Consider the following 27,650-nt stretch of genomic DNA (forward strand, 5'->3'; position numbering starts at 1 on the left):
CTCTTGCAAAAATTAGATTCTAGATTTAATGAGAATGTGGTGAAGTTACTCACTCTGGGCACTTTTTTCAACCCTCACAATGATTTCGAATCATTTGATATTGAAAGTATTTGCAACTCTACAAATAAATATTAGCCTGATGACTTAGCATGATAAAATGCATCTAACAATTAAATTTATTCAAACTTGACATTCTTCATAATCAGGTTTTGAAAAATGTATTTACACTTTTTGAGTTATGTCAAGTGTTAAATGAAGACAATAATATCCAAAGTTTAGCTCCTTGTTGACAAATTGATTTGGTTTGTCTTGACTCTTCCAGTTTCCACTACAACATCAAAAGATGCATTTTATATTATGAAACTCGTTAAGAGTGAGACTCATAACAGAATGTCAAATTATTTTTTTATAAATTCATTAATCATTTTAATTGAAAATAAAATCATTCGAGGTTTTGATATTGATTCAGTAATAGATACCTTAAACTCTATAAAAGATCGTTGATCACAATTAAAGATGTCCAATTTTAACACACAATAATTGTTAAAAAATGTCTTTATTTTGTACTTCACATTTATTTGTAAAATTTTCACATAAATTTTTTCCATCTAAATTACTTTTTATTTTTATCAAATATTAAACTTTTAATATAACTATTTTATAAACATATTTATACCCCAAACACAAAATCCTAACTTCACAACTGTATTCACCCCGCAGCATGCCAAAAGTGCTAAAGCATTGATTGGCAGCCTCTTACAATTGGATTTCTACGGCCCAAGTTTCCAATCACGGGCTCCTCTCCGTGTTCCAAGTCAACATTCTGCAAAATAGATGACCACTAAGGAAGTTGCTAACAGAAACTTTATACACTTAACCTTATTCACGTATTCTCTTCTCTCTATCAGATCAGGCATTTTCCAACAAATAAAAAGAGGACAATCGGCCACATTTAAGAGAAAATTAGTGTTTTCCATTGACAGATGATTTGTGTGCTAAAGAAAGATAAAATGACAAAGAAATGGCACCCCAAAGCCAAGGGGCGGAAGGTAGTTAAGTCACGGCACTCCAAAATTTTTAAAATATTTTGTTCATTATATATATTTTTTAATCAAGAATAGAAGATAATATATTTATTAGGGCCGTGGTCTTCACCAAATTGTTAATATTTTAATTATTATATAAATATTTTGATTTCCTTCAAATAATGCTTTATTTAATAATTAATATAAATAAAAACTAATAAAATGACATTATAAGTCCTACTCAACTTTATTTCTCTACGCCTCTTTCTCTTTCTTTCTTTTTTCTTTAAAGCATTGGATAAAATTTCATTCCTTAATGGATGTGTACAAAAGTTACCTCATTTTGGTAGTATTGTAGCCAAAACATATAGGATATGTCTTTAATATGAGATAAATTGCGTATAATGAAACAGAATACACCTAAAATCTAATGGTCTACTAGTATGAACAACCAAAGCTCTGAGCCATTTCCTTATGAAACACATGGCTCTTGCACAATCTCCATAGCTCTCTGATTTACAAAAAATCTCAACAAGCATTGTGTGTCATTCTTACTAGACAGACCTCAGTTTGACTATACATCAATACCGAAAGAAAAATCAGCTCAATTCTCTAATATTGATTTACCAACTAGCATAGAGAATCTCTATCAATTTTTAAACCAACAACATAATGCATAAATACAAGTCTTAATGGGTTGCACATATTATGAAGTTGGAGCCAATAAGCAATGTTTTTTTATTTTTATTTTATTTTCTTCTTTTTAACTCACCACTAAAATACACTTTATTTTTTAAACATCGAGTATAACTTTTTTAAAAGACTATTGTAAATTTTTTTTTAATTTACATGTTATAAAAAATTATTATCTATTATGAATCTTTTGCTTGTTGGTTAAATTCAATATATTAGTTTTAATAATTTTTAACCTTTATTCTTCTTCATCTTTGACCCCCAACAAAAATTGACTAGCTCTGCCCTTGCGCAAAGCAGCTTTGTAACCTGATTAAGCAAATGTGTTTGGAGGACCAAATGTATTAATTTCTTTGTAAACATATAATAAAAGCAATGTTTAGTTTTTGAATTCAAATTATACATGACACGTTATCGTCATCTTGAATTTGACTAACTAAACATTGAATATGAATATGTAAGATTTGATTAATTGATCAACCTAATGAAATACTTTTAAAATATTCATCCTATTAAAAATAAGTATTATAAAGAATTTTTTTCATATTTTTAACCTTTAAGCCAAAAGTTGACTGAATTCTTCAAAGCAAGATTCAATTGATTAAATCAATGAAACTGAAACTTTTCAAAATTTTAACCATGATCCTTTGACAGCCACTTTCATAATAAAAAAATCTAATAAATGGATTGAATGTTTATTAGAAGATCAAAGTGAAAAGCCAAATTTTTAAAATATATTTTAGTCATCAAATTAGTATAGTTTTCATTATATTATATTCATTAGAATTTGAAAAATAAAGGGATTTTCGAAATGGAAATGTTGAATTTCCATTTTTGAAAACTTTCTAGGAGGACTTCCCCTAAAACTATGTATTAAAGATATATTATAATAGATTTAGATTGTGAGGGTTGTAAAGTCAAACTTTGGACCAAAGTAAAGTTGGGCCCAAGTCATTGGTCCGTAGTCTAAACTCATTAGATGCTTTAAATTAATGAAAGAAGCTTTCTAGAAAGAGGAACATATTGGGCCATTACCCTCTCTTGGACCTTTCTTCTGGACTCAATTGGGCCCCCGGGTCCATACCGAAATACCGACAACTTTGTGGAAGCTGGAGGGAGATTTTAGTGCATTAGATGATAAGTTTGATGTTTGTTGATTGGTTTACCGTTATTGGTTAGAACAACTTGTTATTTTTGTTCCTTGCTTGAACTGGTTGTTGTTGTAGCAATAATTCTTTCTCGTTTTTGGATCAAGGAATATTTCAGTTATCCAAGACGGAGCCCCCTATCCTTTCCTTTACATGGTCAGGGTGACCCAAGGAAAATGCAAGAAATTTAACTGTTAAATATGTTGATTTCTTTTTTATTTTTTTAATTTCAAATGTTATATAAATGTTGATCTTTCCAAATATTAAGATTTTAACTTAAAAAAACTGCCCAAAATCAATTTCTTCTTCAATGGTTTTAGTCCTTTTTGGGCCTTGATTAGTAAGTCTATTCCCTTCATCAGCTGCAAGACTTGAGGTGAGTATAAAGTATAAACCCATTTCAGGAATCTCACTAAAAATAGCAAAAGCAATTCTCGGGTATTTCTTTCTTTTTTCATTGAAAAATCTAAATATCTTTATCAGTGCACTAATTAATAATTTATAAACAAAGCGAAAAGTTCCGAAGAGCTATTTTAACAATAAAAATATGAGATTCTCCTTTAAAAATCTTGAATTTAAATCCTGAATATAATAAAATTGGAGAGAATTATTTTTTATTGTATAACTAATTCAAAATCCTTATATAAAAAAAAAACAAAACAAAAAAAAGTAAAAACTTTGCTATATCAATTATCCTAAGCTTTACCCCAATTCCACCTAGTTTTTGAGCATTGAGGTAAGATTTTAAGAGTGTGTTTGATTGGGAGAAATGAAATAACTATTCTATGCTTATTCTTATTACTGACTTAAAAATGTATTTAATTCGATGAAATTATTATTCTTCAAAATAGTCATTCCAGTAAAATATGGTTTATGACTATTCCAAGTTGGTGGACATAAAAAAAAATAAATTGGATGAAAATACCAATTTAGAATTTTAAAAATTACTCTTATATAATATAAATTTTTTTCATTTCTCAAGTTCTCTCTCTCTCTCTCTCTCATCTTCTGCGACTCTTGCTACATTCGCTTTATCACCGAAAGCCAACGAAGGCGAAGACGGTGGTGACGGGAAGCATCGATCTGGCACTTCTCGACCATGCAGAGCGCCTATCTAGCACTCTTTAACCAAACCAATCGCGAGAAGTGTCGAATTTAAGGCTTCCCAATTAGATCTCATAGTCGGATCTGACACTCCACGGTCAAATCCTGTCATGAGGAACGTTGATTTGGCTCTCCCTGACATAATTGGGCTACAAGGAGTGCATATTAATGCTCTTTGATGGCGGCCACATCTTTGGTAGCCGATAAGAAAAAGGGAAAAAAAATTAAAATGAATTTAATATAAACAAGCTTAATTTTAAATGAAATATAAATCATTAATATTTTTAAAATTAAAATAAATAATCATATTAAAATTCAAATAACAATTCATTAATATTTTTAATAAATTATTAAAATAATAAATGTTTTAATTTAAAAATTAAATATTATAATAAAAAGCATAATGCTCAAATAAGCCTCTAAACTATTTAATAATATTCAAATAAGTTTTTATTTTTTTATTGTGTTCAATCAAGCTCCCGTACTTTTATTTTAGGTCAAATAAGTTTTTATTGTTAATGATTGATTAATTGTTATTACTAAAAATACCACTTGTCATTTTATATCCACATGGCACTAATATGATACTAATGTAGAAGGTGAAAAATGTCATAGAATTATATTATCATATTAAATTAATATATCATGTCATCATTAATTATGATACGTTTAGTATGTTACATCATAATCAGTTATGATATTTTAACATATCATGTCAGCGTCACACGATATAGAATAACAAATAATATTTTGATTAAGTCAATAATTAGTACTAAGGGTTTATTTGACTTAAAATAAAAATTAAAAAGTTAACGATTTTATTGAACATAATAAAAGTATAAGAGCTTATTTTCTTGAATAATTTAAGAGTTTTTTGTATATTATGCCATAATAAAAAATATTTTTAGGATAAAATACCCTTACCTCATAAATTTCAGTCGAAATTACACGAAAATCCGTTAATTTTCAAAATAAACACCTCCCCAAAAAAACTATCTTCTGCTAAACATGTAAGTGTAACTGTTAGTATTTTTGTCAACTTGTTGACATGATAAAAATAAAAAGATAATTTTACTTTTAATTAATTTTAAAAATTATTATTATATAATTTTATTTTTTATTAATTTAAAAAAAATCTCTCAAGATACGAGCTTTGGTGCTCCCTTGGGGAGCCCGATCAGGACTCCTAAGGGAGCACCAAATCTGGCTCTCCCTTGGAAGCACCGATGCTCCCCTTGGGGAGCCTGATTTGGGCCTCCCTGCCCCCGGAAGGAGCACTGATGCTCCCTTCCATTGGGAGCACCAATAGGTGTTTTTTTTTTTTTTTTTTTCTAAATATAAAAATAAATTTTTAAATTAATAAAAAATAGATGTTTTAATTTTTTTTAATCTCTGTTAACAGTTTGTGTATTTTTTGGATGAGATGTTTACTTTGAAAACTAATAAATTCACTTGAAATTTCAACTAAAACTTAAGGGGTTGAATATTTTACCTATATTTTTATCATTTATCACTTATTTTTTAATTATTTTTAAAACTATTCATATCAATCAAATATTGAAATAATTTATAATAACAATTATTATCATATTCTATTCTCATTAATTAAACTAAATAATAACTATGTCTCTCTTATTTTATTTTTACGAAAAAATTATTCTATTTCTATTATATTTCATTATGTGAACCAAACATACCTTAAAAAAAAATTAAACAATTAAAAGACACGGCATGATGATAGGAACAAAATAAACGACCGAGACTTCACCACGGGTCTACTGAAAATGAGAAAGACTCCAAGAGGAGCTAATAATTAATGCTGTTCATTTCGTACCTAATCTGCTGCCAAAGATTCCTATAAAAATTTTCATTTAAAAGTACTTGTACAATTCTTTAATCTATAAAAAGGTCCAAATAAAAAATTTACTCTATATCCCCAATCTATTCCAATAAAGAGAAGTCTACCCAAATCATGCTTTGTCTTAATTAGCTATTACTAAATTGCATAGTATCATATAACCCCAATTCCAAAAAGTCTAAACATTACTAGTTGTTTCTATCAAAGTATCAGCATCAGATTATACAACCCTTTTTATTTTCCCTATCGGAACTGTTTGTTTCTAGGCAAAAATTCTAGGTTAGATTACATAATAAAGCCAAATCTTTTCGAACAAAACCTAACAGTCTACCCTAAACCATGGGATAAGTTTGAACATTTTTCTTTTTTTTTTTATTAAATTTAAATGTTCAATAGCGAAAAGTCAGCTAATGAAACCATTGATTAACACATGAAAGGGACTTCCATTGCTTTTGCACTCCAAATTTTACATCAGTTACTTGGATTTGACGGTAACCTTGATTTGTTGGCAAATCACACTACACGAAACCCCATTTTAATTTTATTTGTGCTTATGATTTTGGCTTTGCGTTTGACAAAACCATATCACCACTCCATCTTGTCTTTTTCCTCTCTTTTTCTTTTCCCTTAATATTTAATGGTTTATATCAATCAATATGGGCCCATTCTTTCCTTTTTCTTTTTCAATTGGCAGATTTTGATCAACATCGACCATGATTAAGATCTCACATTGACATTGTAAGAAGATATCCGAGGACTTTAGGCAACACCCGGCAAAAGTCATCATCCTCACATGTCCTAGATTACACTTTCTTATACTATAAATATATTCGACAAATATTTAAAATTAATTTAATTAAAAAAAATGATAAAAGAAAACATATAATACGCAATCAGCAAAATATCTTACTCTTCCGTAGGAAAAAAAAAAGTTGTTTTTTTTATGAAAACTCATGAATTATTAGATTATATGCAATATTGAGATGAAAAGACAATATGGATAATTAAGTAGTACTAGTATTATGTTTGGAGAATTGAGAGCAAACAAAATTATTGAAACTTTGTGATTCGTTTTTAGCTAGGGCTAGATACATAATAGACATAGCACATGTGTGTTCTTTAAGTTAACTACTCACTGTAAGCGGGTCGTCGGTTGAAGGGACATCATCAGTCTAAGAATCGGGGCTGCGGACTAGCTTAGCCCTAGAGTTCACAGTCAATAATAAAGCCACATCGATCCTCTCTTATTTAATGAGATCCATATGTTTTTCTCGATTCAGTGGATTGATATCACGACAAAAAGTGATCGCCATCGACTCAATAAAGTCGCCAACTTCAAAACTATGTATAGTTAGAATACTAAAAGAAACAATGGGAAATTAAGATGCAATTGGAATATTTTAAAATTTCATTCGCTTGGTATTATTTATTATTTGTTAAAAATTAAAAAATATAAACAAATCGAATATTCTGATCTAAGTAAAATTGATTATGTGCTTTGTTGGGTGAATAAATTTGTAAAAAGGACAAAAAAAAAAAACCCTTCGTCCAAAATTAGTTTCGACTGCGACGCTGGTTGTTTTAATTTTTTTTATTTTAAAGTCATGTTGCCAATCGAAAAGGAATCAATTATTTTATTTTAGGGCAAAACATGGTACAAAATTGATGCATATTACATATTATATGGTAGAGGGCTGAATGCACGCGGCAGCCATGCAGAGGCAGCACAAAAATGTATGAACTGATAGATGCCAACTGTCGAGTCTCCAAGGACTAGAATTTTTGAGCAGTTCCTGCCTTATTTATACGTCTTGGATACTTATATTTTTCTAATACAAATCTTTCAATAGTAAACTGTGATAACGAATTTTCATCTTTGTAAACTGCAACTCCATGCAAGTAATTACTAAAATTTTTCTACATAAAAGCTTTTAACAATAACTTGTATATCAGTTCTTTTCTTGCTATTGCAAAGAGAAGAATGAAGATAGAACAAATATAATTTAACCTGGTCAACTGATGAAAAGTTAGTTTATGTTTGGAGTCTAAATACTTCAGCTATAAGCTAATGTAACATCACTATTTGTTTCTTTGTACACGAAAATTCGGCGGATTGACAGCTGCAAATATGTTCCTACAACTTCCCTGTAAAATTCCGCTATCTTCTTGCTTTTTTCTTCTTCTCGCCTCCTTGCCTTAGGCGCAGCCAGCTGTGGGGTAACTCTCGCGTATCTCTGTCTTCGTATACAAATTAAAACGTTATAAGACTCATGCCCCAATATGCATTTAGCTTTCACAGGACATACATATATATATATATATATATATATATATAATATACATATCAAATCTTATCTTGAAATGGCTTTTGCAATTAATTTAGTTGACCATTTTTGTTGATGGCAGAGCAATTAAATAGCACTTGCTGATACCGACTCTTGACTAAATTTAGTGTTTTAGAGAAAAGCATAATGTTGGTTGACAAAAACGAAAAGTAGAGAGCTGATTTCAACCATACAATTAATAAAAACAAAACAATCAAATATCTCAACCTACGAGTAAGAGGGGGAGAAACATTATTATATGAGCGGTAAACAGGACCAACCCAAAACCCATTCGGTTAATAGTTTTAAAGAAAGGAAATTCCAGGGGTAAAATCCTCAAAGTCTAAATCAAGCTTTCATCATTATCATTCTTATTTCAAGCCCCATCAAATGGAGGCCTACATCAACCATGATTTGGTCTAGTTTTGCACGTCCAAAATCATCCAAAGTCGAAGAGTTAACGATCCAACGGCTGAGACTACATCACTTCCCCGAAAATGGACGTACCATCATTCATCCTGCCAAAGCTGAATAGAGATTCATGATGTTGCGTGTTGGAAGGGTTAAAAATAAAAGAACAAGCAAAGTCGAGGGCGAGTCTGGCTGGTTCCTCTTTTCAGAAATGTTTCTTTCTACACTTAATAGCACACTCTGTCCATGTCCCACCTTGATTGGAACGGGAAAAGAGTTTTCTCTTCAAACCCTTGGACCATAGTAACGTAAAATATTGCCATGCTTGGTTTCTTTCCCAAAGCCACTGAAGAAAGCCATTTCAGAAAATCTCCATCTCATTCTCCATTCCACTCAGAAATTGCTGCCGGAATGACTTTTTGAGTGCCTTGACTTGGTTAATTTCCAGTCTACTCCAAACATCATCACTCATGGGAGTTTTGAGAAGAAAAGTAGCTTAAAAACAGGTTTTTTTTACCAGTACTCACATGACAAAGTCTATGTTCGTAGCATCATTCACAGATATAGTCTGTCATTCTCAGATCGATCTTGAACAAAATATACACTGCATTCATCTGTTGCAGGATCACAAGAGCATAGGCAGCTCTGAAATTTTACAATGATAATTATAGTAACATTACTACTGGTAAATAAAGATCAGCAACTTCGGTAATCATAATTAATACTTAATAAGCAGAAAATCAACCATTTAAATAGAGAAAGGGAATAATCCATTGTCTGCTACCTATACAAAAGCTTAAGCCTCTTTTTTTTTTTGTTTTGAGTTCTGATCTTCGGAAGTTCATAGACAATTCCCCAAAAAGGAGATTCTAGTCTTCACCAGTCACCACCCCCACCTCCACCTCCATCACTTGTAGGAAATAATATTTGATATTTACACAGAATCTGCAGGTTGGTGCAGCACAGTTACCCGAAATATATTCCAGATTTTTCAGATTTCTTCTCTGTTTCCAGATACTATTCACAGTGAGAAGATAACCCAAAATCAAAACCCCCCAAAATAGATTCAAATAAATCGGAAATTAATGAAAAAGATTCACTTGAGCGAGCTAGCTCACATCCACCTTTCTTTTCTCACTTCACCAGGTCAGAAACCCAATCCACATCCGGACCTCCAGAACATTGACCCGGGTTAACCCTACCCAATGAATTCTCTTTACTCAATTTCTCGAACATCTTTGCGCGTAAATCCCTTCCAGACTCAACTCTTTCCATCACAGGTTCCTCTTCACACCCGTTATCCCAGAAATCCAAGTACCCAATCCCAGGACGGGTCAAGTTCCGGGTGGGAGTACTAGGCAGGCTACAGAAACCGGGTCGGATCACTGCCCCTCTCGGAGACCCAAACCCGGAAGGTGAACAACAGCCCACTTGAGTGGGCCAAGAGGAAGGTAAAGACTTAACCTTTCCCAGCTGCAAGTTCCTCAAGGAAGCGACCATCTCATTTATAGAGGCGGAACCCAGAGAACGACTCAGCGACTGAGCCATAGGAGAAACAGGCGGTGAAGACTCAGCCCGCGGACTCACCGGAGGAGAACCGGAACCAGGAGAAGACCAAAAAGTCAGAGTTTTAGCACAAGAAGGTGAAACATCATAAGAATCAGCAGAGTTCACAACCCTAAGCTGGTCCGGTGTATGAGCAAAGAAACAAACCCGACGCCTACAATTCGGCCCATCTTTGCATGGCTGGGTCCGGTAACGAGCCGGGTGGAGCCAACACTCGAAAACCCCATGAGCGAACTCGCAAGAGTCACCTTTTCGACAGTTTCCTTTCCTGAAATCAGGGCAAGCCGTACCAGAATAATGATATTTTCTCGGATCCCTCCGACGAGCTTTTTCACCAGGATGAGCGTACGGACACTCAGTCCAGTCATGTGACCGTCCACGTGCGCATCTCCGAACTTTGAACTCAAACATCCTGAAATGATCACAAGAGTAAGCGTCCACCGGAGAATCGGGGTTGTCCAAACCCGAAAGCTCAGAATCCGACTCGACATCCGGTTCATTCGATGGCAAGTAACGTTGTAGCGCTGCTAACGCTTCCTGGAGGTAAAACGGGGTGCCGCTATTGTTTAAGTGGTTGTCGGCTACATTGTACTTGAGAGGAGAGTAAACCTCGGGCGTTTGATCATCCTCGAGGTTAGGCCACGGCGGAACAAGAACCGTTGGATTGGGACGATGAGTTTCCCCAAGCATCATTTTTCTTTTTTTTCCCCTTGGTTTGGTAGTGTTTGAGGTTTTTTGAGATTTGTATACAGAAACACCGGCAAGGTTTGGTTGCTTATAAGCAGAAGCTGGTCGTGGTAGTAGGGGGGATTTAACCGTGGTTAGGTTTGTAGTAACCGTAGTTGGTTAAAAATCTAGGAGCTATATTTTGTATGTTTCCGCTTTCAACTGCGGTAAAAAATATGGGTTGGGGTGGAGGTGTTGTTACCGGCCTGTTGCATAAACAGATTCGAAAGTGCTCGTGAGGCGTCTCCACGTGTTGGAAGAAACGGAATTTTGTAAGACAAAATGGAATTTCTAGTGCAACGTGGCTTAACGATGAGAAAGCTTGGAAATAGTGCGGTGACAGGTCTGTGAGGTGATCGATGCCTGGGAATATAATTAATCCAGCTAGGGCCCTAGTGTTCCAAAGGCGGTGGAGCTTGAGATCCGCAGGATAAAGATGAAAAAAAATCTTTTTTTTTTCCTACTTAAGAAAAGAAGAAAAGTAATAGTACTGTTGTACAAATAAACATACTGATAAATCTCCATCTACTTCTCTGACAGCAAAAGAAAAAGAAGGATAAATATCAACTCTGAATTCTTTATAAAACTAAACAATTAATCTCATAATGTTAATACAAATTAAACAAATTCAAAGTCTCAAAACCGCTTATTAAGTATTAACCCAAAAATAATAATATGGTAAACTCATTTACACTGATGTTTTACCTTATTGAGAATTTGTTCCACGTAATTTCATTTGGTCGGAAACAGTTTTGATTTGCTCATTGTATTTTCCCTTGTCCTTTTTTGGCTATTTCATGAAATTTTCCCTGTCTCCCATCTAGAAAAAGAACAGCCAAAATGGAAATGCTAGAAAGTAACATTTGAATTGCCCCAGTTGAAGCTGAAGCAAATGATTGTTACAAGCACAATATGTTACATCCATTCTTTGTCATCACTCTCAACAGCTAACCTTGTCTTGTTAGCCTTCGCTTGGTTTACCTCATCACCATTTTTCCAATCCTTCATTCTTCATTAATTTACTCGCTATCTGAACTTGGTCTTGTTGAATCGAATAATGAAGCCACACCCAACATTGTATCGTCTTGTTAATATTACGTAGATCATATATTAAGAAGCTTACGGTGATTTTCATTCTCAATGCTTGTTTGTTATGACTTATGTTTATGATTTCATTATTTTTGTTATTTAAGTTGATTTTGATGAGTTAAATGAAGAATTTTGTCAAGCATGTCAATTTATTTAAGGTAATTTCAGTTATTATCTTTGTCCATTTCACATTGAATAGTCATTTTTTTATGAGTAATTAACATTTAATAAATAAGTTTTTGAAAATGATTAAAACTCAGACTTTCCAAATATGTATATTTTACTTTTAATTTCACGTGCAAACGCAAAAAATTATAGTGAAAGTTAGTTAATTCGATGAACTCTTGACTTATTGGCGAAACCCTAGCTTCTAAAAGACAGAACAGCCGATTCTTTTGCTTTGCTCTTTTTGCAATTTTTGGAATAACGAAGATAGGAGCTTTAGTGCCTTTACTAACAAAACCCTTTTTTTTCTCCCTTTGTTAGGGCAATTTGTTTAAGTCACCTACGGTTCCTTGAAAGGAAGGGCTTCCAACAGAAGGGCAGGTAGGTTTCCCTTTCAGTACGTCGGACATCCAAAAAGTCTTGATAGAGGGAATAACTTGACCTTCGTTAGCTCTCGCATTTGACTCCCAATATCTCTTCGGATTTTCCGCTGTATACGGAAGAGATTATTCCCCCATGTGCATTTTCACTCAACTTTCTGATACTGACCCAAACAGTTTTGTATTGAAGCCTTTTGAATACCGAAGGAGATTGGAATTGCTTCTTGAAACGTCTAGACAGGGAGAAAACTAGAACTGCTCAACCTCGGCCTTCAAGCCTCCATTTATTCTCCACCCTCAAACCTTTGATAAGAAAATTATAGTCTTTCTCTTCATGCTAGCTAGCTCTCTAAAATCAAACAAGCATCTATTTCCATTGCACCATTGTTTGTAATAGAAGTGAAATATGTATGATGAGCAATAAGAAAACTACAACTCAGCAATAACTACTGATTTGGTCAAAATTGTTAATATCATTAGAGAAAGGTCATTAAAGTCTTTAAAAAACATAAATTCAAAAAGCTCAAAATTAATCTGAAATTTGTCATCAACTTGAATTCAACTCAAATCAAATCATCATGTGTCAAATAATTAAATTAATAAATGGCAACTAGTTAATCTATTTAAGAATAATTTTTAATGTATGTAGATCACTGGAATTATTAGAGGATGGAGAGTATATAATTTGAGTGTTCAGGTGGAGGTTAGATGGGGCTTGAATTGAAGGTGTAGCCATGTGCTAAAGCAGGGGATTCAACATTCAAGGACAGAGCATCAAAAGCTCTGCCGACTTTAGCAAGGACCCATAAATTAAAATTTTAGAAAAAAATAAACATAAAAATGTTCTGAAAATCCGGAATAAAAGAAATCCCATGCCATCCTTTTCTATCCAAACACCTGGCACTTTTCTGGAATCCTCCTAATCTCCATATTTTCCCCACTGACCACGAAATGAATTTTACCACCTAAAGTACTTGACACCCCTTTTATTTTTCCTACCAAATTATTTAATTCCCCACTTGAATTACTCAAAATGCTACGTTCCCCTACTAACCTCGGGAAATGAGTCCTGCCACGGTTTTTTGTCGACTGTTTCTAGCGTATTCCAGAACAGTTTCATTCCCCTCGCGTAACGTGCTCACATATTGGCAATTTAATGAGAATCACTTGGCTTAGTTTACATGTAAGCCCCTTTGTCCGGACGGTTAATTACAGCCATTTATTTCACGGGAAAAATTAGGTGAGGTTCATAAATCCTTGATCTCAAAATTTTTCTTTCTCAAATATTTATAATGTTTAATCTCATAAAAATTACTTTACATCTTAATAAAATAATTATTTTAAACACATAACTTCTTTTCGCTAAAATTTTTTTAAAAAAAATGTACGAAGTTTATTTTATGCTATGTAATTATATGTATGTGCAAGATAAAATACTCCTTTTATAGGTTTTTTTTATATATTTTAATTTATTATTTATGAAATGAATATATATAAGGGAGCGATAAGGACTCATACTACTTTTTTTAGAAAAATACATTTTAGTTCAAGATGCATCCATGTATCCTCCCCGAAATAAATGGGATCATGTAAGATAGGGACCATATAACTGTAATGATAGTTACGTTCAATAATGTTTTCCCATTCTCGGGTATGAAACTTTCGAACCCAAAATTGATTAGAAGGGATGGAAGAGGAACTTACTCAAGTACTACTAACAAATTAACAGCACCATCCTCGGAAGGACAAAATCGTCAATCTGCAACCCAGTCAACGACCGTCACGTGAAGTTAGCTAAACCAGAATCGGAGCCAAAAAGGAAAGCCAAAACGGAGCCACACGTGGCACGTCGTGGTGAAACCTCTCGCGTCCCGACAAAACGCAAACGGGAGCTCGGCGTACGAGATAAATCCCCTCCGCCCTGCCACCCACACCCCCCCTCTCTCTCTCTCTCTCTCTCTCTCTCTCGCAAATGTGAAAACCATACCAATTTTATTTGTACGGACGATCCCAACATGCCTACTTTTGTTTCGTTTTTTTTTGGGGGTGGGGGGCGGGGGGGTGATGGTGGTGAGTTTGACCGTACGCGTGGCGTGGTCCTTTTATTCTGGAGGAAACAAAAGGGACACGACGGTTGCACTTTGCGAACGCCACGAGACATGGGAAACGACTCGTGGCACCATCTTCGTGTCTCCCTTCATCCCCCGCCCTTGTGCATCGAGATTCGTGTGATTTTGACGCTTGCTTTTTTTATTTAATTTAGTTTAATTTTAGTTTTTTTTGGGTTCTACTAATGCAATGTCGATGAAAATTGGATGTTGGCCTGGTTCGTACGTATTTATTCAAGTTATTCACCTTTAACTAAGCTCAGATTATAGAATATAGATTGAGTTTTAATTTTAATTCATATATAGCCAAAATCACAAAGTGAAAACAAATAAGAAAGAGAAATACTATAATTGCATATAAGAAATATATATACTATACTTAGCAGCTAAGTGTTTGTTTTTTTCTTTCTAAATCCTAAAATGATTCCAATTAACGTTGTATTAATTAATTGTGTTAATTAAACAGTTACAAAAATTCTTTTATTTTAGGATAATGTTGACCTGTTTTCCATGTTTTACTCTTATAATTAACAAACTTATTCATGATTTGATCTTCTCATGCCAGAGACTCGAAATCAAAAACATTAAATTACAAAAACGAAGGTTGTTTATTAAATTTCTAATACCAATCTATCTTAACTTTGCACTAAATAGTTTTTTTTTTAAAATAAAGCTAAATATATCTTATTATTGATTGGTTGTTAATTGCAAATTGTTACTAGGTCAAAAGCTATTGCTTTCCATGATGCAAGGTGCAGACATGCACAAACTCTCACGTGATTCAAGAGAGTTATTTCTTTTAAACCAATGAAAGAGTGCATGAATCTGCAATGCGGAGGAGCAGCACTTTTCATAAATGAATGGAAACATTGTATTCAATTTTTATTTTCAAGAAAATAGAGATATATATATACACTTAATTTTTGCAAGAGAGAAATTATTACATGTAACTATTACACAACAAAATACATGCATCGTTCGTGTCTTGGATTCTTAAATTATATCCAATATTGGATTTTCTCGTGATCTTTTCGGTGGCGTATAGACTTGGTCATTTCTCATAATAAAAATCTTTTTTTTTTTTTGACAATGAAAGTGTTTAGTTTTCTCCACTTAAATGCAATCAAATCACATCGTTTTACTTGCCTGCCTCTACGCTCGGTATACACTTTTGATCCATCAAACTGATGTACATTAACTTTTTCATTCTCTTTCTTTGTATCACTGCCTTATTTCATCTAATCTTAACTCTCCCGGCTTAAAACTTTTCACCTTTACATTAATGGAAGCTCTTTTTCAAACGCTTTACTGAGTTAACCTGTATAATCTTTGATCTACGTTCATTTCTTTTGGATTCTTTCTGTTTTATATTACTATTTTAAAAAATATATATTTATTAATCTCAAGAAATTTTTCATGACACAATGACTTGATTTGGACAAAGAAACCTATAGAATAACAAAAAACAATTATATTATACACTTGAGACCTTTGTGTTATATACTTGGAAGCAAATCTTTTATACCTTTCCTCTTTCCGCCTCCTAGAAACACAAGCCATTTACTTAATTATGATCTCTTTGATCCTTTTCCACTCGAAGCAAATCAATTGCACAAGGGTGAAACAAGATCAATTAATTTTTCAACATGAGGAATGAAAGGAAATTAATTATAAAATATAATTATATCGATTAAGTGATCAGCTTAATCCTTGGCACTGTACACAAAAGAATTATATAGTGAAATAATGGATTCGAAAGGTATCCAATGGTAACCAATAATAGAAAATATTAAATATGACACCTATATAGTAATCTTCTATTTTACTTAAAAGACGTGATGCATGTAGTTTGCTAGTGACTTTATAGGTTAATTTCTAAATCTTTTGATACTTTATATCATAGTTTAATTTAAACTTTTGTCCATTTGGGTTAATTAAGTACCTTGAATACTTACTTTTTCCTTAAAATAACTATAAATTCTCGTTCAATCTAGTACAATTTCAATGGCCCAAAACTTAATATATTTGTGGGGGGAAATCGAAGCCTTTTTGCCCTTTTCCGTAAGTGAAAATATAATCCCCTAATTAATTAAACCGACTCAAAATGATCTTTCAAGGGATTCAAAGAGACTTTAGACGTAGTGGAGAAGTGATGTAATAATTCAGGAAAGACTTTTTCAGAACTGGCCTCAAGTCCAAAGGCGTGGAGTGCATTTAAAACGACTGAAAATGAAAGCAATGGGAAGCAAAAAGAAAAACGACACTATTATCAAAGCAACCCATTTGGTGCCACGAGTCAAGGAGCAAATTCAGATGGCCCTCTTCGGTCAAAACCCTCCTATCAAGATTGAGGATTGAAGCTGATGAAAATCACCACCACCAGAAAAATATATGGCATTTTCGCTCAAGGGACGAAGCACCAAGGGGCTGTCAACGTTTCAAGGATTTACAAGATCTCGTGGGGTGTTTAGTTGAAAGTGAAAGCTTGGGGAGAATGTAATCATTTACCATTAAACTAGCGTTCTTTGATATTTTACAGATTAAGGTAAAATCGGTTTTTACGGTAAGAGTTGATGTTGAATTTTGCTATTATACTTTTAATTTTGTTGAATTTTGTTAGTATATTTTTAGTTTTGTTGAATTTTTAATATAAACTAATTAAACTGATGAAAATTTTTCATTTACATTAATAGAATATTTTTAAATATTTCAACTCCGTTATATTTTTTTTTGAAAAAATCAACTAAATTGAAAGTGCAATTACAAAATTTACCATTAGCTTTAACAAATTATTTTGGGAAGTATTTCAATTCTGTTCTTTTTATTTTAAAATAATCAAAATTAAAAATATAATGACAAAATTCAATAAAGTTAGTATAATAGTAAATTTTACCTTAATCCAATATTTTTGGATAGTTCGATTCAATGGTGAAACGTGAGTGAGCAAAAAAATTGTTGAGGGTGAAAGGTGACAGCATCAAAAGGGTCACTATTATGCGCATACGTACACACGCATGCGAGAAAAAATTCACTCACGGCTAACTATTTTATATTTTTTTTATACAATTTATATTTGATTTATAATCCAACTGCTACATTTCATATTTAATATATATATATATATATATATCTTTCTTCCACGGTTGGTTTCAAAAGAAGGTAATTATTAATATTTTTGGAATTCAATGACCATGTTTTTCTTAATTTAATTTTAAAAAGAATTAAATTCAATTATTTTAATAACATAACATATACACTTATTATTAAATCAAATATATATATTTTATTATTGAGTCAAATGTACCTTTATCACATGAAAGTTTTTTAATTTAAGTCATGACCTTTCTTTTTTTACAGAAAAATAATCAGTTTGGTATTTAAAAAGTCCATAAAGGAGAACATTACATCATGTAGATATTGACACCAATTTGAAACTCTCAACCTGCTAAAGGGCACTTTGTCTCCTTAAAGAACAGAAAAGGTGTCTTTATAAATAATAACTTAATAAATTTAATCAGATACTATATTTGTTTAAAAGAAAAGAGGAGAGGTAATTTCAAGAGGAATGGCACTTGTTTCTTTTTCCTTTGGTGATCCATTAAATTATTGTAAACTTGTGGATTTGCAAGTATGGGTTGGTACAGATGTTTCAAGTGGTTCCCATTACTTTATATACTTGGCGAAAACAAGCTCTCCTCACCATTACGTTAAATCAACATGCCACAGTTGATCAGCATTCATGGATACAAAAATGAATAGTATAGAAACAGATACTTGCTTTCCACATCAGAGGAATTAAATTCGGAGGGAGTAGGATACTGGTGATTTGATGTGACTGAAGATAAAATGCTACAAGCCACATCTTGTCTCTGACGTAAGTTGCCTTATAAATCATGTATGCATGATCAGGATTACCCATGTGCGTATGTTACCCAAACATTCAGATTACATAATTCCGATACATGCATACCCTAACTCTCTAACATTTTCCGACTATATAATTCAAACATCGACATTTTGTCACGTGCGTGTGTTACTCGTTTATTTTTTAGAAATTAAGGTCTAAAAGTTGAAATCCTTCCTCAAAACAAAATTATATTGTTTTGAGTGATTAGATAGGGAGGACTTTCCTTAGTTACCAAAAGGTTTCCATCTTGAAATTAAGATAGGTCATAGCCCAAGTGTGTGGCTTGGGAAGATATTTTTCCAATTGCATTATCATAAAACATGATTATACCCAATGTCAGCAATGAAGAAGGAAAGCTGATTGATGTGAAAGATCACAATAGGAAAAAATCAATATATATATATATATATATATATATATATATATATCCTATCAATTTCATATCCAACTTTTGCCTTGGGGCACCACATTAGGATTAACCAACAGTATACCAACAAAGGTATCCGTAGCTCCAATGTTTGGCAATTATGGTTTTTAGGTTGAAAGAGCATGAGAAAGTTTCGAGCAATTCTAGACGAAATTTTGTGGGCAGCGAACTGATTTTGATCAAAAGATGATCACCGAGAAATTTGATTTTTATTTATAAAAGTTTAGGGGTCTAACCTACTTCTCCTCTAGTTTAGATGACATAATACATAATATATATAAAAAAAATCAAATTCATGGGACCCATTGATACCTAATTGTGTTTCATCATGATAGAATTCAATTTATATAATTTGTATAGATGCATGCTTGAGTACCATATGCAAATTTCTTCAAAAAAAAAATAATATATATATATATACTAATTTACCTTCAAATTTTTCTTATAGTTAATTATATCTTTGAGTACTATATGTTAAAATAACTTCGAAATCATTGAAATGTCGATTATTGAATTAGTTTCAGATTTTAAGATATTGTAAAAAGTTGATTTGATAAATTTGTACCTATATGATTATATTACTTAAATAATCCCTTTTTCTCTTAATTTTTTTTTGAAATAATGAGTGCTATTTATATCAATTAATAATCTTATTTATCCTGTTAGTATATCCCATTAATTAGTTATATCAATGGCACCTTTATCCTATAAAATTTACTTTCACTTTCTCTTTCTTGAAATCTTTTTTTTTCATTATTATTTCTATTGGTTACTCTAAACTAGTTTCCTGAGCCTTTCCCTATCTTAATTATCTAGGTACCTTTAACTACATTGCTTAGAAGCATTCCCTTTGCCTATTACGACTACGACTACTACTACTATCAGAAATACACTTCCACTTGCTACCTTCTCTAATTGGCTATAACTTTCATAAAGTTGGCAATAAGCATGGTGTAATTAATTTAGTTTGAAATCAGACGAGTCGGTTTGTCTTTGGGGGAAGGCATGGGCATGGGATAGTGATGATTTGATTTGAGAAGTGTCGTCGTCCGAAGTGCTTCTTGATGAGGGATGGCAGAGGGCGGATTCTCATTTCCCCTTTGGGTCATTTGCCCAAAACGAACTCTCGATTTTGAGCACAAATTAGTCCATGATTGACTGTTGTGGATAACCATCAACAAGAAAATGATGTTCCCAGTCCCACATCCCATGCCATTATATATGCACAAGTCCAAGATGGCAGCCGCGATGTGACCTTACATCACCTTGATTGAGATAGCTCAACTTTTTTATTATTATTATTATTATTTCACTTAAGATTACATATAATTTTTGAATTACACGAATAAATAACTATTTTGATAAAATATTTAAAATTTTTTAATTATTCATTAAATTCTAAAATTTTTTATTATATTTAATCAATTTTTTAAATTTTATTTTAAATTAAATAAATTTTTATAATTGATATTATTAATTAAATTATTATTTTTATATTATGTGATAAATTAATAGATGATATGACATGATGAAATGATCATACAATTTTTTCACTTTTCACATAAATATTATGTTAATATCATATATATATATAAAATAACAAATAATAATTTAACTAATACCGTTAGTCATATTAATACCTCTTTAATCCAAAATAAAAATAAAAAATTTAATTAAATATAATAAAAATTAAATATTTATTAAAGATTTTTTAGAACAATACAAAATTTTTTTCAAAATATTATATCAAGTATTTTTTACCATATAAACTCTACTTTTCTTATCTTAAAATGTAAACTTGAAACTCCTCAAATGAAATCTCAAGTATTAATAATTAAAATGTTTTGATGTGGTAAAATTTAAATTTACTTTTGATAGACTTAGTTTATTGGAATTTAACTGCGAAAAAAAAGAAGTAAATTACTGATTTGATTATTTCCATGAGAAACGTTTTAACAACCCTGTTTGTGGCTCATGATGATCCTCAAGTACTTTTTGCACATGATTCATGAAATTTTGTCACGTCTTTGGCTTTTTTTCTTTTGTTAATTGTAGCTGTAGAGGTTGAACACAAGATTATGGTGGTGATTCGACATCACCATTCACCAGAACAAAATGACCATCTCATCTGACTTATTAGTAATGAAACATGACAGAAAGCAAGAAGACTGCCCATCGGTTCCATGCTGAAAGACTTTGAAGCGAGCATCATGCCTCACAATTCACATGCAGATAGACTACTGCATAAGTGGTTGGCATGTAATATCAAAGTTTGCAAGAAACGTTTTGAGTGCAAGGAGAGGAAATAATCATACACTTGGTGGAATTTTGCAAGCAGATATAATACAACAGGACTTAATAAATCATGAATTCCATTATTTTCTATAAAAAATTCAAATAAAGCATAATTTATGCAAGAATATATTATTGATAGTACAAATGTGGGAAATACTATGATAATAATACTTTAAAATCAAAGTCTACATGAAACTTACAAGATGTGACACTTATCCATTATCCTAGCACAAGTCTGGATGCGACACCAAAAGTATAAAAAGATGCAATCCATCGGCTTCTAGCGCCCGTGCTCAGAGAAAAGCACAATTCTATCGGGACTAATTTGCAATCAAGTGAAATTTATACTAATACATTTTTTAAAACAATTAAAACGTATTTTAGATCTGAATTTTACTATTTTTTAAAGATGAATATTATTATATATCCAAATACGATTTAGAAGTAACAAAAAAATTTACAGATTGAATATTAAACACAATCTATCTGTGATATATAGTGCATATTTTATTTCTTTTCATTTTAAATTAAATGGTAGTTATTTTTATTATTAAAATGTTTTTAATTATCTAAGAAAGAAAAATATGAGAAAAGAGAAATACAGAACAGAAAATTTTTTTTTTTCAAGTATTTAATTTAATCGTAAATTCGTATATATTTTTCTTGATTATTGGATTCGAATTGTCTTTTCCAAAAACAGGCAAAGGATTTTTTTTTTCAAGAGTTACGGGGCATAGAATCTCTTGGGAGGCAGGACCTGAGATTCGACCCAAGTTTTGTTGGTTCTCCTTGTCCCTTTATGTAATGATTAGGACAAAAGCACCCAGTTTAATAAAGAAAATCAGTTATTATCTATGGAAACCATTTATACCAAGCATATAATATGTGATATGAATGACTTTACAATAAATTTAATAGCATCAGATTTTATATATATATAAAACTTTCTTTCAAGAAAGGGTAGTCATTACCTCCGGGATTTGTCCCCTATGGAAGATGGTGCATCATAAACTGTGGTTTTTAGCTTTAGAAAGACAATCCCATAAGCTTGAAAGAAATTATTGCAATGAGAAGCTGTTGACTGAGTCCAGATATGGGTTCTCAACGCTATGCTCCAAAATCATGACTGCAGGTCCCCCCATGAAAAGATTAGACAACTTGGTGAGTTTGATTTGGAGAGAATCTGCCACCGTTGGATGTCATAGTCAACACTGTAGGGTTCACGGTTAATGCTCTTTCATGGTAGTCAGGATTATACAGGTTTGGTTTGCTTGACTTTCTGTCAAGATAAAAGACAGGGACGTTTTGATCGCTTCATTTTACAATTTCTTAGTTGAGTTTAAGTGTTAAATGGCATGAGCTGATCGATAAATTATGACAAGTAAATCACTAGTTTCAACATTATCAAGTTCTTGAAAGTAGCTGCTTGAATTTTGATGGGTTAGATAGTATATATACTTAATTTACAGGGAGATGTGGCAGAGGGAGACAGCTCGAGTAGAACTGACAAAATGAAATTTGTGATAAGGATTTGGATCTTTCTTGGAGGAATTATTTTTCGTCTTTACAAATTTGTCTCGTCCTTTCCTCGGCTAGCGAACTCCCCCCGGATTCCCCCGGATTGTGACTTGAAACTTGAGAGAGTTTCCATGGTCTGGGACGTAAAGGTAACAAAGCTCCAAGGAGAGCAGACTTGATGGCAGGGCACTCCGTGGCATATACTGCTGACCTACTTAAAGTTCGTTTATTAAGATTCTTACCTTACTTGGCAAGTTTCATTGTTTTCCTTTTTTGTGATTTGCCAGTGCTTGGAATCAGAATAGTTCAAGGACCAAATATAAATAGGCAACCAGGCATGGGGTTTCTCGTAGTATTAAATTCTCCCTGTCCGCCCCAAGAAAAAGATGAAAACAATAGAACTTAACTTATTCAAGTGGAGAAAAGAGGATAAAATATAGAGTGCAAATGAAGCTATATATTCTATTAAAACCAGAAAGTGGGGTTAAATCTACCCACTTAAACTGGGATCAAATGGTTGTTTCCTCAAGATACTGCAAGAGGGGCCCAAAAGGCAACCCACAAGTTGTGAAAGCAATCAGAAAGGAGACAGATAAGGTTGTTTTTGCAAGAAATATCTATGTGCAACTGCATATAAGGGTGGCTCCATATAACTTGAGTACTAAACAAATGCATGTGAACTATAATGCCTTGCTTGCACTGTCTGAATCTTTAAAGTTGCCTTCTCTCTAAAGATTGAGGCAGCAAAGTAGGTAGAACTAGGTAGAAACTCTTACTTTAAAGCTCAAGGGAATGATTGCCTTCTGTTGAACCAATGCCTAGAAAACAAATATAAGCTTTTTGCTTTTGATAATGTTAAGGAGAGTATTGATTCCACCAAAAGCTACTAGGTTGGACAATGCGGACTGCCAAGCTCCATGGTTTCTTGGTATAATAGCTTCTAAACCTGTTTATAACCTATGAACAAAATTATACTGGGCCATGTTATTGTAAAGCGTCAAGAAGCAATTCTAAAGAGGGTATGAATACTCCTGGCAACAAATTGACTAGGCCGAGATCAGATCATTTTGAACCCAAATTGGGCCCTTGGAAAATGGCTTTTCTCTCCTAACCACAAGGGCCCACGCTTAGGCGGGCTCATCTCTAACCCAAAAGGGATAAAGAAGACTGGCTTAAGCCCCAAATCCCAATGTCATAGTGGTTCGCGATCAGTTTCTTCAGCCATCGTCAGATATTCACTGGTTTTAGCATGCTGTTATTGACTACTTGATCATTTGCAGCCACGAGCTTAATAGTCAGATTCAGTTGTTCGATAGCATATATTACGACAATTGATTAACTACTCAATTAAGGACTTAAATTCTATTCATAAAAGTAACAAAGCGAGGGTTACATAACTCGATCAGGCTATGCCTGGATAAGGATTACATGTTATTCCTCACTTACAACAAGAACAAACAAGAGCTCATACTTTCATTAAACTAGACGATGTAAAGATGCAAACGGTGGCATGAAAAACCACTCTATGCACAGATACTGGAATTGCTACAGAGCTTTATTTCCTTCGCCTTTTCTTTCACCACTTGAGTTTCTTAGGGAAGTACTGCAAGGAAATGAAGAAATAAAAGATCAGTTAAGCATTCGGAATACTACAAATAGTTTCTAATTAAAATTAATAACATTTGAAGTCAGCTGTGTGGCTGCATAGAGTAGGGTGCTACTAATGTACCTTCTGGATGAGGGAGAGATAGTATGGCTTCATTTCCTCCACGTTTACCCTGACCTTGCTTTTGCTATACAGGTCATATTTGCTGCATGTAAGGCAGTCAAGTTAAAGGATGATCCAACCTATTTATGTTGTCAATCAAATGAATTTCTCGGTTAATTAGCTTTCGTTATAAGTTAATGCTGTCATTTCTTTTGTGCACAAAATGGAAAGAGTAGATCATACTTGAACACTTTGAGCCACTCATCATCTCCTTGTCCTCATCATTCATCAGGTAAGTATAAGATCCAGATCGGTGTAGGGCTGTCCAAATCAAATTACCAAAAATTTTCAATAAAATCATCCCAGCAACTAAAAGTTTGCCCCAATCCTTGTTCTCTAATGGGAAATCTTTGAATTGCAGGACTCACCATAGATGGAATGGACCCTGATAATAAAGAGACCAGCTGGTGGGAGAGTGGTGTTGTTACCCTTGGCAACCTGTCAATTTATTAACAGTTTCAATATCATTTCACTAGAAAGGAAATAGAAGAACTTGATAAGATAAAAGAAAAAGAAAAGAAGTTAGAGCTGATATAAGGTCAGATGAGTCACTCACCAGATACATATATTCATCATGGCCCCATGACATAGTAACATTATCAAGCCCAGAGTTCAGATGAGCATTCCCAGATGCTCATCACTGCCTTGTCAAGTTTCTCGTACTCCTCTTTCCCCTTCTCAGCCTGTGACATTATTTATCATATCAACCATCAGCAATTCGTCCTGCACTTGTACAAAAAAAAAAAAAAAGGGCTCGTAATTACTGAGTAGATAACAACTATTGAATTAGCTGTTGCTAAATATGTAATGCAGGACAAAATGAATCACATTCGGTGCATTAATAGCGAATAAAATGTTGTTACGATATAACCAAAGAAATTATCCAAAAAAAAAAAAAAGAACTAAATATAGCCAGAGAAGAAGGCTTCACAAATTCATAGGTTTGATTTGATGTGATTCTTTCTGTAAATTTCCAGGACGATCTCTCTTCTCAAGCTTTCCTTCTCATAGTCCCTAGGAACCATTGAGACACACATTTCTCCGTAAGTCATCCGGAGATTGTATAAACGGAAAATGTACTAGCTATCAAATTGAAACTGAGCGTTAAACCTGAAGCTATGGCCCAAGGCATTGCTCTCCGGAAGAACAAAGCCACCATCAAGCTGCATTTCTCTCACTTCTTGCAGCTCCCCCTTCTCAATATTCTCGTTTTCAACTACGGTGGCAGTGGCGGCGGTGTTGGCATTGTCAATAACGGGCTCTGATCAGAACAATGGGGAGAGAAACATCAAACTGATTAATTAACATCAGAATATATATCTTACAACGTGGGGAACCGAGCTGAATATTGAAAACATACAAAAAGCATAACGTTTTCGTTGGCTAATAAAAAGGTTTCGACAGAAGAATAAGAGCTGAGACCAAATGAAAGAGACAGCGAACCAGGAACAATAACCGTCATGATGGCAAAAGGATATCAAAGGGGATGGAAAAAATTGCAAGCGCGAGGCAAAGGAAAGGCTCTATGGTGAGCACAACGAAGAGGCTCCCTTATTATAGGCTAGATTCTTGGCATGGCTTGGTTGAGCCTTTAGCAAAGGGGCATGTTGTTGAGATGAAATTACGAGTTATGCCACTTTTGTTAGTCAATGGACGGGAGTAGTCTTCATCTTTCCTGTGATGTTCTTACAAACAATTCAGGGTTGGAGATCATGCGTGGTTTTGGTAAGTTTTATGTTTAAATGTTATATTTGATTTATGCCTGCAAAGAAAAAGAAATGATCAATTTGCTGTTTTGCTACATCCAGATTCTATTGGCAAAAGAAGAAATAAATAAAAATTAGGACGTAAACGTTGATTCCAACAAGCAAATGTTTGCTACAACTAGCTACATCATTAAAATATTTAAAAGTTTTACTTAATGAATTAAATTTTGATAAGGTAACAAAATGTGATTTCTATAATTATAATCTATAATTTCTAATGAATCAAATACAGACTTATTTTGACAAAATATGAAAATGCATTTATAAAAAAAAATTAAAAAACTTAAAAATTTTAATTTATATCAAAAACAAATGATGACATGAGATTTTATGAACTCATTTTATAACGGTTTGATTAAAAAATATTAAAAGTAGAAAAAAAAACACATATTAATTGTAGTATTCGTATTATTATCTTATTAATTTTGTTAAATAAACATAATATTAGATATATATTATAAAAAATTTGTATGAAAAAATAATAAAATACAGTCATCTCATATACAGAGTTATAGTTTTAATATAAATATAAATAAAGAAAATTTTAAAATATGGTACAAGGCGGTTTTTCGACCAGGTGTCGTCAGCTACAGACAGTAGCAAATAGTGGCGTTGTGGCAGTTCCAAATAACGGTAAGGGTGGAAATGTAATTAAGGAAAATAATGGAGATAGTGACAATCTAAGGTTGTCTTACCCTAAATCCAGTTAAATGCACATGTGAAAATTACACGTCAGACTTTTGTTGGTTGGCATCAACCAAAGGAATTTATAGCATGTTTGGTTGGGGAAATGGCTAACCCATTCCTCCTTTATTCCTAAAAAATTTTGATTCTTTTATTTGGTTGAAAAATGATCCAAAGAATAGCCATTTCATAAGAATGGTTATTCTTCAAAATCTTTCAAAATCAAGGACTAGCTAATACCACCTTCTCCCATAGTAGTAGCTATTCCATAATTGAGGAACAAATTCAAAAATTGATAAAGATAAAAATATCCCTTACAAGTTTAAAAAATTACAACTTCATTTGTATAAAATATTATTTTTCTCTCTCTCTCCTCTTTCTCTCACTTGATTTCAACTTTTAATAAAATATTAATATTAAATTATAAATAAGATATTAATATTTAAATTATCAATTATTAATAAAATAAATTATAAATTATTCTTATTTAAAAACAAAATAAATTAAAAATAAATAAACATAATATCATTTAAATTAGATAAACAATATTAATAATTAAATCATCAATTATTAATATTTTAAATAAATTACCAATTATTAATATTTAAAAAATAAAATAAAAAATTAATCATAATAATATTTAAATAAAATAAAATATTAATATTTAAATTATCTATTATTAATATTT

At 32.5% G+C, this 27,650-nt stretch overlaps 1 protein-coding gene and 1 pseudogene across 2 annotated transcripts; both read right to left on the reverse strand.

Moving 5' to 3' along the window:
- Positions 1–9,151: 9,151 nt before the first annotated feature.
- Positions 9,152–10,908, reverse strand: LOC18588463 (zinc finger CCCH domain-containing protein 20-like). The gene has a single exon (XM_018128182.2). It carries the CDS (start codon positions 10,820–10,822, stop codon positions 9,698–9,700), a length of 1,125 nt encoding a protein of 374 aa, XP_017983671.2. The 5' UTR covers positions 10,823–10,908; the 3' UTR covers positions 9,152–9,697.
- A 13,191-nt stretch (positions 10,909–24,099) lies between these two features.
- Positions 24,100–26,015, reverse strand: LOC18588465 (inositol oxygenase 1-like; annotated as a pseudogene). The gene is made up of 6 exons (XR_016028555.1): positions 25,444–26,015; positions 25,069–25,195; positions 24,881–24,950; positions 24,696–24,773; positions 24,474–24,555; positions 24,100–24,347 (listed from the first exon to the last, which is right to left on the reverse strand). The product of XR_016028555.1 is annotated as an inositol oxygenase 1-like (transcript).
- Between the last annotated feature and the right edge of the window lie 1,635 nt (positions 26,016–27,650).

This window comes from Theobroma cacao, chromosome 9 (genome assembly GCF_053813885.1).
Source record: "Theobroma cacao isolate CCN51 chromosome 9, ASM5381388v1, whole genome shotgun sequence".
Lineage (NCBI taxonomy): Eukaryota > Viridiplantae > Streptophyta > Magnoliopsida > Malvales > Malvaceae > Theobroma > Theobroma cacao.

Excerpts from the sequence above, each read along its gene's own strand:
- LOC18588463 (XM_018128182.2), bottom strand. The coding sequence starts at position 10,822 with ATGATGCTTGGGGAAACTCATCGTCCCAATCCAACGGTTCTTGTTCCG.